The following is a 17,233-nucleotide window of genomic DNA, read 5'->3' as shown; positions in this document are numbered from 1 at the left end:
TGATCAATGGTTTTAAAACATTAGTACCCAAGATTAACAATAAGGACAGGCACTGCAAAACGAAATCCATATAACTTCAAAATCAAGTCACACACCCCTTCAGGCTTAGTTCGTTTCCCCCCACAACCCACTAAAACCATATCGGTTGCCGGCTGAATGTTATCAGTAATCACTCTTGCTTCCCGTAACTGAGGAATGATATCTGCATGTACTGTGGTGGCCATTGACCCACTATCCAGCATCCCTTCCAGCTCCACTTTACCTTGCACTAGCACTGTCATGTAAAATAGACTGTCATTGGGTGCTGCTCTCAATAGATTCTGGAAAACCACCGTCTCAGTTTTTGGTGCCATCTCAGAATAACAGGAATACACGGATTCAGCGTCAGCAGTGGAGGTGTCAGTAGAAAGCACCGCCGTGCCCCCATTCACAATGAGGCTCTCTAGTTTTCCTGAGGCTGACTGAGAGGCTTTGCAGCACTTGGTTTTAGAGCACCCGCATGACAGTTGGGGCTGATATGGTCAGGAGAGAAACATTTGAAACAGAGTTTGTGCATTCTGCAATGTACATTGGTAGAATGTTCCAAACTGTCACAAACTCTACACCCACGGGAGCGTCCAGTGGGTTCTCTGGGACGAGTGTGGGAAACCCTCTGAGAACTAGCTGCGAGAGTGCGCTCCAACATGCCCAGTACTCTGTCAAGAGTGTCATTATCTGTAACCTCAGAAGTCAGCTCCACATCACAGCCCTGGCTATTAGACGGTGAAACCATCAGACCACTCGTATCACACTCCTGAGACACCTTAGAGGTCCCGGTCACATGTTGTTTGAGATGGCGTAATTTCGCTTTACGCTCCCTCAATAAGTCATCCAGACGTTCCTGCACTTCACAAGCTGACCAAGAACGCATGGGCTTGCTCTTGAATACTAAAGCAAAGTCTCGATCTGGGCAGTTTTGTATGAAGAGAACTGCTAGCTCCATGTCACGATTAAACTGAGTCCTATACCTTCACCCTTTAGGCTCTGTTCTGCCACATCCGCTGCTTTATTCAACCTAACCCAATAATCTAGTGGACTCTCATTGACACGTGGCTAAATCAGCTAAAGGCAGTCCTGAACTGACTGACTCGCTAAAGTGATGTCTCAAGTGTTCGAAGACCGCAATCACATCAATAACTCCTGACTTATTGCGCATCCAAACCTTGGTTACATCTCTAGCACGACCCCGAAGTCTACTTAAAATCTCTTCCACCCCTTCTGTTTCGGGATGACCACCTTTGTTAAGGTGGATCTTCATCAATTCCTCCCACTCAGAAATATTGCACTTATCAGAGTCATCACCACGAAAATATGGCACCATCTGACTTCAGCACTAAATTCAGTTTTGAGGCTATTACAGTAGAATTCAGCTGACTTGGATCAGAAACCGGCGCCACTGGTACACGACATCCCCCTGGAGTCAAACCGATCTCGGGGTTACTTGACAGACTAGTGCGGATAGAAGCACCAATTTCCGAACCTATCTGTTGAATTAACTCACTGAGATGACTACCTGTCAGGTCGTAGTCTGGTGGACAATTTTTACTTACGTCTGCTGGACTGGTTGTGAATTTTGGAGTAGCCCCTTCAGACAAACCAAATAGCCTGCCCCTACCTACCAGGCATGAAAATGGTCAGGGGTTAAAAAGGTGAGAAGACGGGGCATGTGACGTCATGGAGATACGGCGACGGGGCGTTGACATGTGACGTCATGGGGATACGGCGACGGGTGCTGACATGTGGAGGGGGGGCGTCGACATGTGACGTCATGGGGATACGGAGACGGGGGGTGGGGGGGGGGTGGCTGCTGGTGTACGGGGGTACAGCGACAGGTGATGCCAAATATTACGGAGCCCCTAAGGTGACATCATGTAAAATATATAATAACGCGTGGCCACGACTTACTAACGCGTGCGAACGAGATAATTAACGCGTGCGAACAAGATAATTAAGTATTACTTTATATAAAGCCAGGTTTACCTTCCTTGGGCAGTCAGTTCGTGAACATCCCTGGGATCTGCTTGCTTTGCTGTGAAAAAATAAACTTTGTTGCCACGTGTGAAGGGCGACATTAGTATCTCGTTCCCACGCGTTAATAAGTCGTGGCCACGCGTTATTATTTTTTTACATGATGTCACCTTACAGGCTCCGTAAAATATAGTAAAATCCATTAAAAAAATTTTTTTTGACTGTCTTGTCAATGGATTCAATGTATGCAGCCAGATCCGTAAACGCGAGAAGCCGCTTTCGCCATTCCAGATGGCTCAGTCAAAGCCATTACGTCTTAATGAACCAATAAATACATCAGCGGTGAAAATGAGTGTAAAAATACCAGGGTTCACGTGTTTTTATTTTCTAACATGGGCTAAAGCACAGGGTAGACTCAAACAACAAGAGTTTACAACTTCATCTTCAACCTTTTCAGCCCTGGCGCGAATGTGACCCTCACACGTCCCTGGATTCACCAGTTACAACTACAGACACACTAGAAAAAAAATCTTGTTTCTTATTTTATGTCACCGTTAACTACACGGGGTTGACGCGAACTTAATAGGCCCATCTATCTACCTATTTATCACAAGAGCTTGTGGCTCTGACTGTGTTCAACGCTGTGTACGATGTGGTAAATGTACGCTCTTCTGCCTTGTCCCCAGTGTAAGTAAATGAATAACATGAATGAAGAACGTTCGTATGATTGAAACGCAATTTGGCCTCTACGAAGGTTCTGGGCGGAAACTGCTGGCCACTGTGTCATTGAAATTGCCGATTTTGGAAGTGCTCTGTTTGCTTATTAAGTCAATATGATAATTAAAATATATACATATAATCTCCCGACCCCCCCCCCCCCCCCCCCAACAAAAAACTCATCGGATCTACACGATTCACGTAGGTCACCCTTTTCAACTTCAAAACAGCGAATTTCGCCGAAAGGTGACAGATTTTCATGCCTGACCTACAGTCGTAGCTCCAGGGGTTGTAAACATAACATTCCTATCCCTAACTAGGGTAGAAAACAAAACACCCCTACCCCTCCCAATACTCAAGTGACTAAATTCCCCACTCGGCCTATCCTGTTTACCTGCCATTCCCCTTCTTTAGAAAAAAACTAGCAATGATAAAATTAAATGAATGAGTCTGAGCTTAACAGTAGGAAAAGAAAAAAAAATTGTAAAACAAATTAAAGGCTTTCAGACAAGCATCAACAACAAGGAATCTAGCATGTAAATGCAATGTAGATACAATCCCTTCCGTGTCGTGTTAGCAACCTACTCGGTGGTCAGCAGTGAAGGAATATTTTATCATCTTTTGTTTGCAGTTTGATGTGATCTTGAACAATGTGTTCTGTGATGTTTCCTGTGACCCCTGACACCCTTCACACCTCTCCCCCTCCTCCTGAATGTTCTGTGTGTGTGTGTGTACCAGAGACGGTGGATCATTTCCTCCCCAGGCGTGTCCTGTTCGCTATGCAGCTAGTTTGCAAGTTGCACGTTTCCTGTCCACTATGCATTACATCATTATGCTGCATACGCCGGAATTATGCATTACATCATTATGCTGCATACGCCGGAATTATGCATTACATCATTATGCTGTATACGCAGAAATTATGCTCTGCCTTTGATGTTGTACCTTCACACAGATTATCCAATCATGCTTAAGAAGAATGCATTTATTTCCATGTATGGTAGTATATCACCTATGTTAGCCTAGCCTTATTGAGCCCACCCTGTGCCTGCGTGCACAGGACTGGTCTGTGTTTGCATAAATAAGAGGAGTGCCCTCTTATCATTGAACATCTGGGTACAGCTTGCCTGTGTGAATAAACTTCTCTTACTTCGAGAGTGGTTTGTTCCCCTTTGTTCCGAGCGTGCTCTACGACCACACACTTCTCTGCAAGGTGTTACTATCAATTGAAGAATTCTTAGTGGTTTTCCTCCATGACCCTCTGCTCATAACTGAACACAAGAAGAGATGCTTTCTACATAGAGAAACAAACTCTTACAAGCAGTCTGCCAACCTTTTGAATCCGGGTCACGGCACCACTTTGTAACATGTTCTTTCCTGCGTTGTGTAGTTTTTGGAACTCTTGGAAGTCTCCACAACCGGAAGGGACGACACAGCTCTCACACGTGTGGGAAGCAGCACTTTATTATAACAGATATCTCTGTATCTGCACGCTCTTGCCACTCGCCTGCACACAGTGGACATGCACAACAAGGCATTCAACTTTTCTCATGGACATGCCTCTCGCCTGAGTGGTCATATAAAGAGCATAAAATATGTACTAGCACACAATTCAACAAATGATATTGTAAATGAACACAACTATATATATATATATATATATATATATATATATATATATATATATATATATATATATATATAGTTGTGCGGGGTGTTGCGAACGTAAAATGGACACAGATTCAGTGTTATATCGCCGGTGGATGGCGCCAGAGCTGAAGTAAATAAACTGGATATTTTTTTTCGGCGTGAGATATCGGAAGTGTGGCGTGAGAGCGTGTGAAAACGGTCAAATGCGTGTGTCTCACGCTCAATACATGAGATTTGGCAACCCTGGTGAAATAACGTGTCCACACATTAAACAAGATACTTAAAACCAATTAATCACGGCATTACACAGACATATAAATAAAAAGAAAATATTCTTCAAACTATTAGCGAAAATTAACAGTGTTTTACTCATAAAGAAAGAGAACATACGGCTACTATCGCGGCACGATTAGCATTCCAGTTAGCACTCCCCGCGTACATAACTCGTGCTAGCGAGCGCCGTGAACATGCTTATTAATTATTTATACACAATACAATACGAAACTTTTATCATGAAACAGAACAGTACATTCTACGGACAGTTACCAAGCTAAACCACACTAACATGAATACAGTTAACATAAATGACACACAACGAATATCAGGGAAGAGTTATATGAGCACATACCTCTCGCCTGAGTGGTCATATAAAGAGGACGAAATATGCAACGGCGACGGTTTTGAACCCCTCGCTGCGACAATAAGCCACACCCACTTATGGTCCCAGTGGCTCTGACCTTCTCTGTCCCATAACCACTCGCTCTAATAACTCGTCTTTACCCAAATAAACATTAAAGCAGAAAGGAATTTCTAAGGGGGGCTTAATCTAGCGGAGTAACAATACCACACTGCTACATCAGGATGTTCAAATAGGAATCTAAATAAACTTCAAATAGTTCAAAATGCCACAGCCAGAGTTCTGACCAGAACTAGAAAATTTCAGCATATTAGACCAGTCCAATGGTCCAAAGTAAAACTGGCGAAATTTAAACGGGAGATAGATCCTCACTGTGATAGATGTGAAGTTGAGCCTGAAACTCAGTACCACATGTTTTGGCTTTGTCCAAAACTTGAAGATTTTTGGAAGGCTATATTTAGGTTTATCTCTGATATATTGGGCACAGTAATAGAGCCTGATGCTATAATCTCTATATTTGGCATTGCACCACAGTATCCTCATTTGAATCAAAATAATAAAATCCTTATAGCCTTTACTACTCTTTTAGCTCGAAAGCAAATACTACTTAAATGGAAAGAAGTCCCCTCCAACTTTTAAAATGTGGTTTACTGACCTTTTATACAATTTGACTATGGAAAAAATATGGTATTCTATAAGAGGTTGTGCCTACAAATTCCTTGATATCTGGCAACCGGTTTTGGATCAAATTAGGGAGATGGATCCCTCGCTAATCTTATTTTCACAGGAGTAATGTACATATTTTGCAAATTTTTTATTATAATTTTTTCTTCTTCAAATCTATATTTATATTTGTGCAACAGTTGGGGGTTGTTTTGGGTGGGGGGGGTTGAAATAATGACAAAAATAAAATGTGTATCATATAGTGCACGTGTCAAAGTCAAGGCCCGCGGGCCGGATCTGAATTGATTATCTATGGCCCCCTGGATGATATTTAATTACTATTATAACCGGCCCGCAGGCCACAGCCGCCCGATGGTGTTTTGCACGCACAAACACTACATTCCCCACAATGCAACGGTAGCCCGCGAAGTCACTGCAGCGCACACAAGCGGCAAGGGTCTGCGCAGCGAAAATGACGTAATCGCAGTGGCTCCGCCCGTGCGCGAGGGCGTCGCACGCTGTTGATTCGCAAGGTCGTGCACCCAGAGTTGCCAGGTTCACCATTTTCACGCCAAATTGGGCTTGTTTGAAAATCCAGCTGCGGGTAAAAATTCTGGGGTCGCGGGGTGCGGTTTTTTGGGCTACTTTGAGTTGGGCTACCGCGGGAGTTACAAGTCAACACTAAGAATCGATCGCGATATAATACTTAATTTGTCTCCATTTTACACACTCACCCCCGCCCCCCCCCCACCCCCCCCCCCCCCCGTTGCCGTTGACAACTTACACTGGCCACCCCGACTTTGGGCTAGTTTAGGCTTCTGAAGGACGGGTTTTACACTGACTTTGTCATATATTTGGATTTGGATTTGTAGGACCTGGCAACCCTGCGTGCACCTCTCGGATTTTGTAACTGCGCGCACCAGTTAAATTTAATTAAGTTAAATATTTATACATATAGTCGAAATGATTCGAAATAATTCGCTTTTTTATTCACATTATTTAATGGTTGTTTATTTTCAAAATGCCCAATCTTAACGTCTTCACGTTCTCTCATGTTGTTTCGTCCTGGAATTACAAGAGGCTCGTATTTGTTAACGTAATACAAGAGAACTGTTCAGTCAGATAGCTATTTGTTGTGAAACAAAGTCGTTACAATTTCAAGCATTTTCAAGTACTTTAGCCTAAATTCCAGCACTTTTCAAACCTTTATTACTTTATTCATTTAATGTGCAGGACATAGGGAGTTTTTCCTCACCACTGTCGCCTTTGGCTTGCTCATTAGGGTTCTGGACCCATAGTATTTTTAACCTTTTAAATCCTGTAAAGTGCTTTGTGACAACATGTGTTGTGAAAAGCGCTATACAAATAAACTTTGATTTGATTTGATTTGATGTTTTCTTTGAAGGAAGTTTGTTTTTATCTGTTTGCTTGTTGAAAAATGTTTTCACTTGAAATTACTGACAGATCCATAAGAAAATATTGCTATATTCATTTAAGCATTAAATAATATACACTGTGTTAGGTCTTGGTTCAATAGGCTATGTGCAATCATTTCAGTATGTTTTAATAAACATTGAACCAGTCTGGCCCTCGGCTTGTAGCAAATTTGGTTTTTTGGCCCTCGGTGTATTTGACTTTGACATCCCTGATATAGTGTATTAATGCTTAAGATGTTCAATAAAAACACTTTGATAAAAAAAAGACCAGTCCTATCATCCCTGCATTGACTCCCAGTTAAATTCCGTATTGATTTTAAAATTCTATTATTAACTTATAAAGCACTGCATGGGCTTGCTCCTGAATACCTATAATAACTATGAACCCCCACGTCCACTAAGATCACAGGGTGCTGGTCTTTTATTAGTTCCACAAATTAATAAGGTAAAAACAGGGGGAAGAGCCTTTTCTTGTAAGGCCCCCCTGCTTTGGAACAACCTTCCAAAATGCGTCCGGAACTCTGACAGTCACAATCTTTAAGTCTAGGTTAAAAACCCACCTATTTGGTTTAGCGTTTGATAATTAATATTCCCCCTTAGATAAAGGTACAGATCCAGGGGTTCATAGATGAAGGGTTTTATGGTAGACTGGGGCGCTGGTGCTGTCATCCTGTCACTGCTCGTGGTCACTCAAGTTTGTTGACAGTGTAGTGGATGGATTCCATTGTCTCAGAATGCCCCCAAGCCTATGTTACCTTCTGGTTCTGCCTTTTTTTAGCTAGGCTGTAATAATTTAACTTAATGTTGGAGTTGCTGCCACACTCCAGAAATGTTCATAATCTCATCTGTCCTGTATATGTCCCCGTACAGAGCTAATTCTCCCTGTTTTATTTTCTCCACATGGCTGCCCGCCTGCTTGAGGAAAAATGAGATGAGGAGACAAGCGATCCATCCTGTGCCAGCCACCTACTGCCTGACCGGATAAGCCTACACCATGATGGACATTATTACATCTTTTCCTTTTCTTTATTTCTTTGTCTAAATTGTTGTTGTTGTTATGGTGACCGGTGTCAGCCAGAGGAGGATGGGTTTTCCCCCTGAGTCTTGGTTCCTCTCAAAGTTTCTTTCTCATGCAAAAAATAAAAATAAATGAGGGAGTTTTTCCTTGCCACTGTTGCCCTTGGCTTGCTCACTGGGGGCTAGGACTTGTCACTTGTAAAGCTGTTTTGTGCAACAACTGTTGTAAAAAGCACTATATAAATAAAATTTGATTGATTGATTGATAGTGCAACGAGTCATTAAAAGTGCTTTGTAGAATGTGGGTATCGATCCCACTTCCTGTGACATGCTTAGCAAGCTAATAACCCTCAAAGGGGTGTGCTCTTTTGCTTGCGGTTTGTGGGTATTGATGCAAAGCCATGGCTCTACCACTTGATCTCATCTCCCCTAAAGAGCACACATAAGATCTAAATGTCCCTTGTTCAACCCTGGGTTTCGGCAAATGGAGAGAAATGTTAGGAAAACATATATGAATTTGAGAACTTGTACAATGATACAATTAGTATTAATATCTTAATAACATGTTCATATTCTTCGTGTAACTTTTTTCGCTCAAGAAATGGTTTCTGATTAGAAAATGATGTGCTACTTTGGTTGCTTGGTGTGAGGGTTAGCACTCCGGACTCTGGACTGAAATAACATGTTATTTAATGTTTTTAATCCATTTTACCATTTTATCAATTTGTATACTTTCAGTGTTAAAATACTCAAAGACAACTTCAAAATAATGCAGGCAATATATATCCTATTAATAAAGTACACCTACTTCTAAATATAAGTTGCTGTGCTTGTTTAACCTGAAGATTTAAGCATTAACCTGTTAGACATTTACTATACTATAAGAGAATGTTATATTACATTACATTACATTACATTATAATATGATATAATATAATATAATATAATATAATATAATAACCTATCAACACATATTGGTCTATTTTAACAATGATTATCCTCACAGGAAAAAAAAGTAGTACAGAGCCGGACAGACATATGTTTCTTTTTAATATAAACTGGTCTCTTTTTTATGTATGTAATGTTATTGTGTAATTATTAAAATGTTATTTTAAAAATGTGATAAAATGTACTCCATGGGTCTTCGCTATTTTCAAATCCATGTACTTCTCTTATTGTTACACTTGTGTTTTATTCAAATACAAATACAGATACAAATACTGGGCTATTGGCACATTTATAAGAGACTTTCTGATAGACCTGTTTTGGCAATTGTGAGTACGACTATTTACATGAATATTTTCTACCCTATCCTTCTGTCACTGACTGTAGTCACTGACATTGTCTACCCTACTGTCACTGATTGCATTTGTTTATTTATGTGTAATATTATTATTAAAGATAATTATGCTTACACTTTTTTGGAATCCTTAATACTACATAATTCTAACGCTTATTTTTATTGTGAAAACCTTAACCTGCAAATGCTTTTTAAAAACTATTTACGTTTACTAACTTTGTTTTAATCAAACCTTTATTTTGAAATGTGGTTCCCAATGCTGACGTCACTTTCTAGGCTGTGCGGTTTTGCGGCACGTTGTTCTGGTGGAATATTTCTTAGCGCGATTTTGTCCAACTATTTACACATAAATACCGTACGTGTGTCAAAACTACTTACCTTTTACATTCATCGTTGTGATGTTTAAACGGAAACGGAGGACTAAGACAATTTCAAAATAAAGCAAGGTTAGCTAGTTAGCTAAGTATTTAGCTGAAAAATTAAGTTTTTATTTTTATTTTTGCAAATCAGTGTTCAGTTGCTCTTAGTACCTTAGTAGCTGAATACGTCTGTATGGAGAAATAATCGTTTTGAAACGTTCGGCAGTGATTGCACGTCTACATTGTTGTTCACAGGAAAATGCCCACTTGCTGGCTTGTTAGTGAAGATGACTGCCACAAACCTGTTCACCTTCCTCACCATCACGTACTGACTCTGGGTCGGGGCCCAGAAACCAGAATTAAAGACCAGAAGTGCTCCAGACGTCAAGGTAGCATCGACAAAAATGTAGAAATCTTCACTTTTTTTTAAGGCTGATCTTCAAGCGTTTTAAATGGTATTACATCAAGCGTCTGTTTTTATTAACAAGATGACATTCCCTGTTCCCTGTTTTCTATCTGGGTGATAGCCCACTTAGGGTTTGTGAGGAAGTTAAGTATCTTGGCCATATAATTTCTGATGATCTCAGTGATGATCGTGACATGTTTCGTCAACGAAGTAAATTATATGCCCAGGCTAACATGCTACTTCGTAAGTTCAGCATGTGCTCTGTTAATGTCAAATGCTTTCTGTTTAAAGCCTTCTGTTCACCCATGTATACTGCCCACTTATGGTGTAGGTATAAGAAAAGCAGCTACCAGAAGCTGACAGTAGCATATAATGACACTATGAGACTGTTGATGAAGCTACCTAGGTGGTTTAGTGCCAGTTACCTCTTTGCACACTCCAATGTGCCTGGATGTGATGCAGTCCTGAGAAATGTCATCTACAAATTCATGTGTAGACTGGATTTCTCACAAAATAGCATATTTGAATCTCTAGTTAATCCAGTTAAGAGTTCGGTGAGGTTCTCATCTAAGCTTAGGCGACACTGGAGAGAGTGCCTATATGTCTGAGGGGTGTGTACCTGTCTAGTTTATTATTTTTATTTTCTTACTTTATCTTGTTTTGTTTTTCTTTCTTGATATGGACCATGTACCTTGTGTCTGATGTAAATAAAGAATTGAATTTATTCAGTTCAGCTCAAGATCTGCTATTACAGTCAGCTTACTTTTAATGATGTTTATATCTCTGAAAGATACAGCGATTAAGTAATGATAGTGAGTGGGATATCTAACAGTCTGCGGTCTTAATACTGTAGCTTCTAAAAAACTGATCTAATAAAACTAATACATTTGTATTAAATTGAATTTTAATATATTTGTGTACTTTAACAGTTGAACTAAGAGCAGACTGCAACAAAGGATTAATCAGTGTGAAACAGGTTAGTCATTCTAGGATGTGAAGCTTAAATAACATTAATATTTCTGTTAGGCTTGTGAGGTATAATCCTTAGCCTTACCAATGCACAGATTGTGTTTGGGTTGATTCACAGTTAGGTACCAACCCTACAAGTGTGGATAATGTGGTTGTGGGCAAAGGCAATCAGGTAAAACACATTTATTGCTAGTGCAAACATATTGTCATTAGTGAACATTGTGCCAGACCATCTGGCTTCTGAACTGTTTGCGATATAGTTTCAACCATCAACATTGTGTAATATTCACTATGTTGTTTAGTAACTGAATCTGTCGTACAGGTCTCTGGCTATAACCGCCTGCCAACGACGTTTCCCTCACCTCTACAACCAGGTGACCCTAAAACCAGGCCAGAGGCTCCACATGGTCAACCAGCTCTACCCATACACAGTGAGCTTCAGTGAAGACACCTCCAGCCCCACTTCTGCCAGGGAGGGAAGCAAGTCAAATAAGAGACCCCTACAGAGGGATGAGGGAGAGAAAGAGAGTCCCGCGCGCAAGGTAGCCGTCTCTTCCCATCGAGAGCGAGAAGCAGACGATCCGCCTCTGGCGGAAAAAGCAAAACCTGCGTCAGCCGAGGTGGTGAGTTTATTGTTTGGCATTTGCTTATTGCTCAGTTACTTTTGGACATTTGTTGTTTTTTTTACTGTATTAAATGACTTAAATATCTGCAGGTATTATGGTATTTTGAAAATTACACATGACACTCGAGCAACTCTCAGTGCAGTTGAGATGATCCCCCCCACAAAGCAGTTTTTTTTAACTTTTTAAGTTATTTGAGAAGTTTTAGAAAATCTGTCCCCCTGCCGGTGGTTGTCTAATAATGCGGAGATTAATTGGTGGGTGACATTTTATATGACAGCTAAAGTTGGGGAAAAATGGGTAAAAAGGTTTGGAATAATATAACAGGACTGTACTACAGTTTGTTTTGGGGATCATGAAAGAGTGAACACTGTTTTCTGCAGGAACCCTCTTTTTCTGCTGGCCATTGGAATCAGGGTCTCAAAGTGTCAATGCAGGATCCAAAACTGCAGGTATGACTTGGTTTAATGTTGCTACTTCAGATGGAATGAATTGATGTGAGCTGGTGAAGAATTATAGAGACCAACAGAAACCGAGCAGCACGTTTATGTGGTTCAGAGCATCACTGAGGAACCATAGCCAGCTCATTTTATCATTCTTTTCCAGCTCCCAACACTTGGAAGTCGGGTAATCTGTCAGTTTGAGTACCAGGTTTAAGAACCAGACTAATGGAAAACAAATTAAGTAGCTTGTGGGTACCACCAATTTGCAAACTTATGCTCTAATAGACACAGTTCTCAATCCAGTATCTTCACAGCCATGACATAAAAGCAGGAACTCCTGCCATGACGTGGTACCCCGCATCAACCTTGTTTTGCCTTGTGTTTGCCATCGTCCTCAGGTGTACAAGGACGAGAAGGTGGTGGTGATCAAGGACAAGTACCCGAAGGCCCGGCACCACTGGCTGGTGCTGCCTTGGGAGTCCATCCCTAGCCTGAAGGCCCTGCGACTCAAACACTGTGACCTACTGAAACACATGCAGCACGTGGGGGGCAGCATGGTGCAGCAGTGTCCCGATGGCCAGAAACTACGCTTCCGTCTGGGCTACCATGCCATACCCAGCATGAGGTGAGAGAAGCACCCCACACTTGCTTTGATGGTTTAGATTTCACTCATGATGTTATGGGGGAGAAGGGGGGGATTTGAATGTATAGAACTGTGGGTATAGCAAACAGCAAGGTGTGGAAGTGATGTATGGATGTATATATTTTTACCTTCATAGTCACGTTCACCTGCATGTGATCAGCCAAGACTTTGATTCTCCTTGTTTGAAGAATAAGAAACACTGGAATTCATTTACCACTGACTATTTCATTGAATCTGAAGGTGAGTGGGATGTAAAATCAATCAAAGTCAATCAATCAATCAAAGTTTATTTGTATAGCGCTTTTCACAACACATGTTGTCACAAAGCGCCTTACAGGATTTAAAAGGTTAACAATACTACGGGTCCAGAACCCTAATGAGCAAGCCAAGGGCGACAGTGGCGAGGAAAAACTCCCGAAGATAGTGGGGAATAGGAAGAAACCTCGGGAGAACCAAGACTCAAAAGGGAACCCATCCTCCATTGGGCGGCCCGTTAACACACAGATTACACAAAATACAGACAAATACACAAGTCACACACAAATCACACAATCAGACTAAGTAAAGGTAAAAATGAAAGTTCTGGGTTATGATATTGTCACTGTAAATGTCTGTTGATGAAGGCCAGGCCTTCATTCCGTGTCGGAGCAGCGATGCTGGTATTGTAGGCTCCGACTGCAATGTTACTCTCCAGGTGAACCTCGGAGAAAAGATACGAGATGTAGTAAATATGTAACAGATTAATCAAAGGCCAAACTAAACAGATGAGTCTTTAATCGAGTTTTAAACATTGAGACTGTGTCTGAGTCCCGAATAGAGGCAGGAAGATTATTCCACAATTGTGGAGCTTTAAAAGAAAAGGCTCTTCCACCTGCTGTGATCTTTTTGATCCTAGGAACAGTTAATAACCCTGCGTCCTGCGAGCGAAGTGAACGCGCTGGGTTATATTGTTCAATAAGTTCACTAAGATAGTCTGGAGCTAAGCCATGCAGCGTTTTATATGTTAATAAAAGTATTTTATAGTCAATACGGAATCTAATTGGCAGCCAGTGTAATGACGATAGTACGGGACTAATGTGATCAAACTTTTTAGTTTTTGTTAAAACTCGTGCTGCTGCGTTCTGAACCAGCTGGAGTTTGTTTATCGATTTACCAGAACATCCAGCTGACTAAAGGTGTTGAGACAGTGACTTTGTTTCACTTTCGTTTTGCCTCAGCCTGTGTATCTTTTTAGTTTTGCATAAAGTTACACCTTTAGCACAAATAAAATCATACACTGTTTATCTATATTTTAAAAATGCAATCCCAGACTACCCTAATTACGGATTTATTTGTCAAGTTGTTTTGCCTACATTTGTATTTTATTGCACTAATTGACATCTAGTTCTCTTGAATTCTTTGTCTTGGACATCCTGTTAGAAATCAAACACTCAGCAAAGAGCACAAAACTATTAAAAGATGACAAAAGCATGATGATTCACAAACTAGACTAATGACAACCACTTAGAACATGGCACTACCCATTCCACATCATTTATATAAACTACACTTCACTGGACAGTTTTCAGATTTTCCCTGATCTAACACGCATGATGCATCTCATCAGGTAATAAACAAAAACCTTAAACATCTTTTAAAACTGGAACTGTCCAAATAAGCGCTGGACATACATTTTAGATCAGGGGTAATCAATTAAATCTTTCCGCGGTCCATTTTTGGCAGATAGCTCAGACCTTAGGTCCGGGTTCGCGGTGGCGAACGAAAGTTGTTGAGCGGGGGGGGTTGAACGTAACACTCAAATGGGTGGTGAACGTAACACTCGTCTGAAAATAAATTCTCCGTTTTAAAATATAGTCTCCCGTTAAAATTTTTTTGGCATTTGGGTCCGTATCCAGTTAATCAGGAATGTGATTGGGTCCGGACAGGACGGCGTTCGGGTCCGGATCCGGACCGCGGTCCGCCATTTGGTGATACCTGTTTTAGATAATCTACAAATCAGACTGCTATATTAACATTAGGACACAGTCCAGATTGTTCTCTGGTTTAACATTGTTTTGTTGGTTTTTAAGTGTGTAAAATATCACAAGAGACATGTTGATATAAAAAAAAAAAAAACATTTTCTCACTTTTTAGAAAGGCTTGAAGTAACAGATGAAGGCTTGTGTGCAGAAAGCTTTGATCCTAACGTCGGACGTTTGCTTTGTAGACGTCATTGCCATGTTGGAGCGAGACGGTAAAGTGGCCGTGAAGGACGGCACGAGCGAGCTGCTGAAGTTACCGCTGCGCTGCCACGTGTGCCACAAGGAGCAAGCCACTATACCGAAACTAAAGGACCATCTCAAAACTCATCTCACCTCGTGAATCGTTCTCAAAGTCAGCGAACCAAACGAATGCGTCCTCTGCTTATAACAAGCGCTCAGTAGGCATGTAGAGGTTCTGTTTTGTTTTTTTGTGTTTAGAAAAGTACAAGGTATGCATTTTCATTACTGACAAGAAACGCACTATAACCAGGACACTAAGGCATTTTAAGACCTGGTAAATAATTTACAAACTACTTACGTGTCTGTGTGTAGGTCTCAAACGGCTTTTGTTTTGCTGCTAAAAGTTCTGTCAAAAGGTTTGTCATTTCTTAAGTTCCGAATTAAAAGGCTCGCATTCATAGTGTCGTTTTTGTTCGTCTATGTGACGCGTGGATTTCATGGGTCATTTCTCGTGTCATAATTGACAAGCATTCGGGCTTAAGTACAAGTGGGACAATGGACCAGGTTGGCGCAGTAAGTTCTGCTAACGACGACGAACTCCTGCCGTCCAGAACTCTTCACGCACCTGTCATGACAGAACGAGCCCAGCTGCCATGTGTGGATGTGGACGAGGCCTTAAAGTTCCCCAGTGCGGTGGTGCTGGACATCGGGACCGGATATACAAAAGCAGGGTTTTCTGGGCGCAACTTGCCGTCGTGCGTAATACCTAGCAAAGGGTGTTCTGTCCGAGGACACTGGGAAACCCCGTTCAAGAGCGGAATGGTGAAAGACTGGGATGCACTGGAGGAACTGGTCTGTTATATATACCAGAGAAAGTTGAAGGTGTTTCCAGAAGACCATGCTGTTCTTCTCTCGGATCCACCTTTATGTCCGACAGCTACCAGAGAAAAGTTCGCAGAACTCATGTTCGAGACTTTTAATGTTCCGGCAATGCACGCCGTTAGCCAACCTGTGCTGTCTGCTGTTTCATACGGTAAAACCAGCGCTCTAGTGGTGGACTGTGGACACGGAGCGTCTCGAGTTGTTCCCATTAACGATGGGAAGTGTATAGCTAGTGAAACCAGACAAGTGGGACACGCCGGTGAAACTCTAAACTCCTACTTGGAGAGCATGCTTTGCATATCAGGAACCAGCACGCCTAACACAAATAATTTTGTTTTGTTAGACGAAATTAAAAAAAGATACTGTTATTTAGCCATTAATACTGACTCCGACTTGACGGAAATAAATTGCACCACAACTCACGGTCTCCCTGACGGAACAACGCTTATACTGGGTAACGAGCGTTTTATGTGCCCAGAGGTGCTTTTTCAACCCAGTATTGTTGGTTCTCGAGAGCCCGGTATCCCGATACTGATAATGAACATCATCAATATGTGTGACGTTAACCTGAAGAGCGAACTCTTGGATAACGTCCTCGTCTGTGGCGGCTCCACGATGTTCCCAGGATTTCAGATGCGCCTGCAACGCGAGCTGGACGCTTTAGTGGGCGAGAGCGTAACGGTTGTAGCCGCACCGGAGAGAGACAACGCCGTTTGGAAAGGAGGCTCCATGTTGGCCTCTACCGACTCTTTTCAGCGACTGTGGATTCGGAAGAACGACTACGAAGAGAGAGGCTCCTCTGTATTTCACGGAAAAGACATTTGACGCATGTTTTCGCGTCAAACAATGAAAATAAACGGTTTCAAACGCAACAGTTTATACTTTAATAATTCTATGAACAATTTTAATCATGGTAAACCACACGTACAAAGTACAAATACTAGTCATAATGTTTCAGCTTCTATTTACACCTTTGTAACAGACTTGCACAAAGATGTTTTGAGTTAATGATGGGCTCCTTCCAGCAATAAAGTGTAAGCACTTTTTACAACACTGGCATTCAGTTGCTTCAAAAAAAAATCGAAGCCGGCGCACGTGTCCAGTCATTCGATGCGCGTTCTCATTTTTGATTTTACATCATTTAGCGTTTCTGGGTTCATTTCACCGGTTCAGAATTTCATTACTTTATAATTTGCATTATATTGGGTCTATAACACGCGCTAGTTTCATTTAATTAAGTTTGTTTTCTGGATAGAGAAGCAAGACGCCGTTTTGCAAAG

At 41.4% G+C, this 17,233-nt stretch overlaps 2 protein-coding genes across 6 annotated transcripts; both read left to right on the top strand.

The window, feature by feature from the left end:
- The first annotated feature begins 9,674 nt into the window (after positions 1 to 9,674).
- Positions 9,675 to 15,529, top strand: aptx (aprataxin). Of its 5 annotated transcripts, none has more exons than XM_077020454.1 (9): positions 9,675 to 9,782; positions 10,042 to 10,175; positions 11,122 to 11,168; positions 11,280 to 11,333; positions 11,536 to 11,784; positions 12,168 to 12,236; positions 12,626 to 12,852; positions 13,007 to 13,110; positions 15,077 to 15,529. In XM_077020454.1, exons 2-9 carry the CDS (start codon positions 10,046 to 10,048, stop codon positions 15,229 to 15,231), a joined length of 1,035 nt encoding a protein of 344 aa, XP_076876569.1. In that variant the 5' UTR covers positions 9,675 to 9,782; positions 10,042 to 10,045; the 3' UTR covers positions 15,232 to 15,529. The 5 variants fall into 5 exon arrangements, with proteins under 5 accessions (XP_076876569.1, XP_076876561.1, XP_076876587.1 ...); XM_077020446.1 differs by having other exon boundaries at positions 9,692 to 9,873; XM_077020472.1 differs by lacking the exon at positions 9,675 to 9,782 and having other exon boundaries at positions 10,082 to 10,175; positions 11,484 to 11,784.
- Positions 15,530 to 15,626: 97 nt separating this feature from the next.
- Positions 15,627 to 17,013, top strand: LOC143525943 (actin-like protein 7B). The gene has a single exon (XM_077020434.1). It carries the CDS (start codon positions 15,627 to 15,629, stop codon positions 16,776 to 16,778), a length of 1,152 nt encoding a protein of 383 aa, XP_076876549.1. The 3' UTR covers positions 16,779 to 17,013.
- Positions 17,014 to 17,233: the final 220 nt, after the last annotated feature.

This window comes from Brachyhypopomus gauderio, chromosome 1 (genome assembly GCF_052324685.1).
Source record: "Brachyhypopomus gauderio isolate BG-103 chromosome 1, BGAUD_0.2, whole genome shotgun sequence".
In the NCBI taxonomy this organism is placed as follows: Eukaryota; Metazoa; Chordata; class Actinopteri; order Gymnotiformes; family Hypopomidae; genus Brachyhypopomus; species Brachyhypopomus gauderio.
Note: the sequence above shows the minus strand (reverse complement) of the source record. Positions and strands in the feature narration are given on the sequence as shown.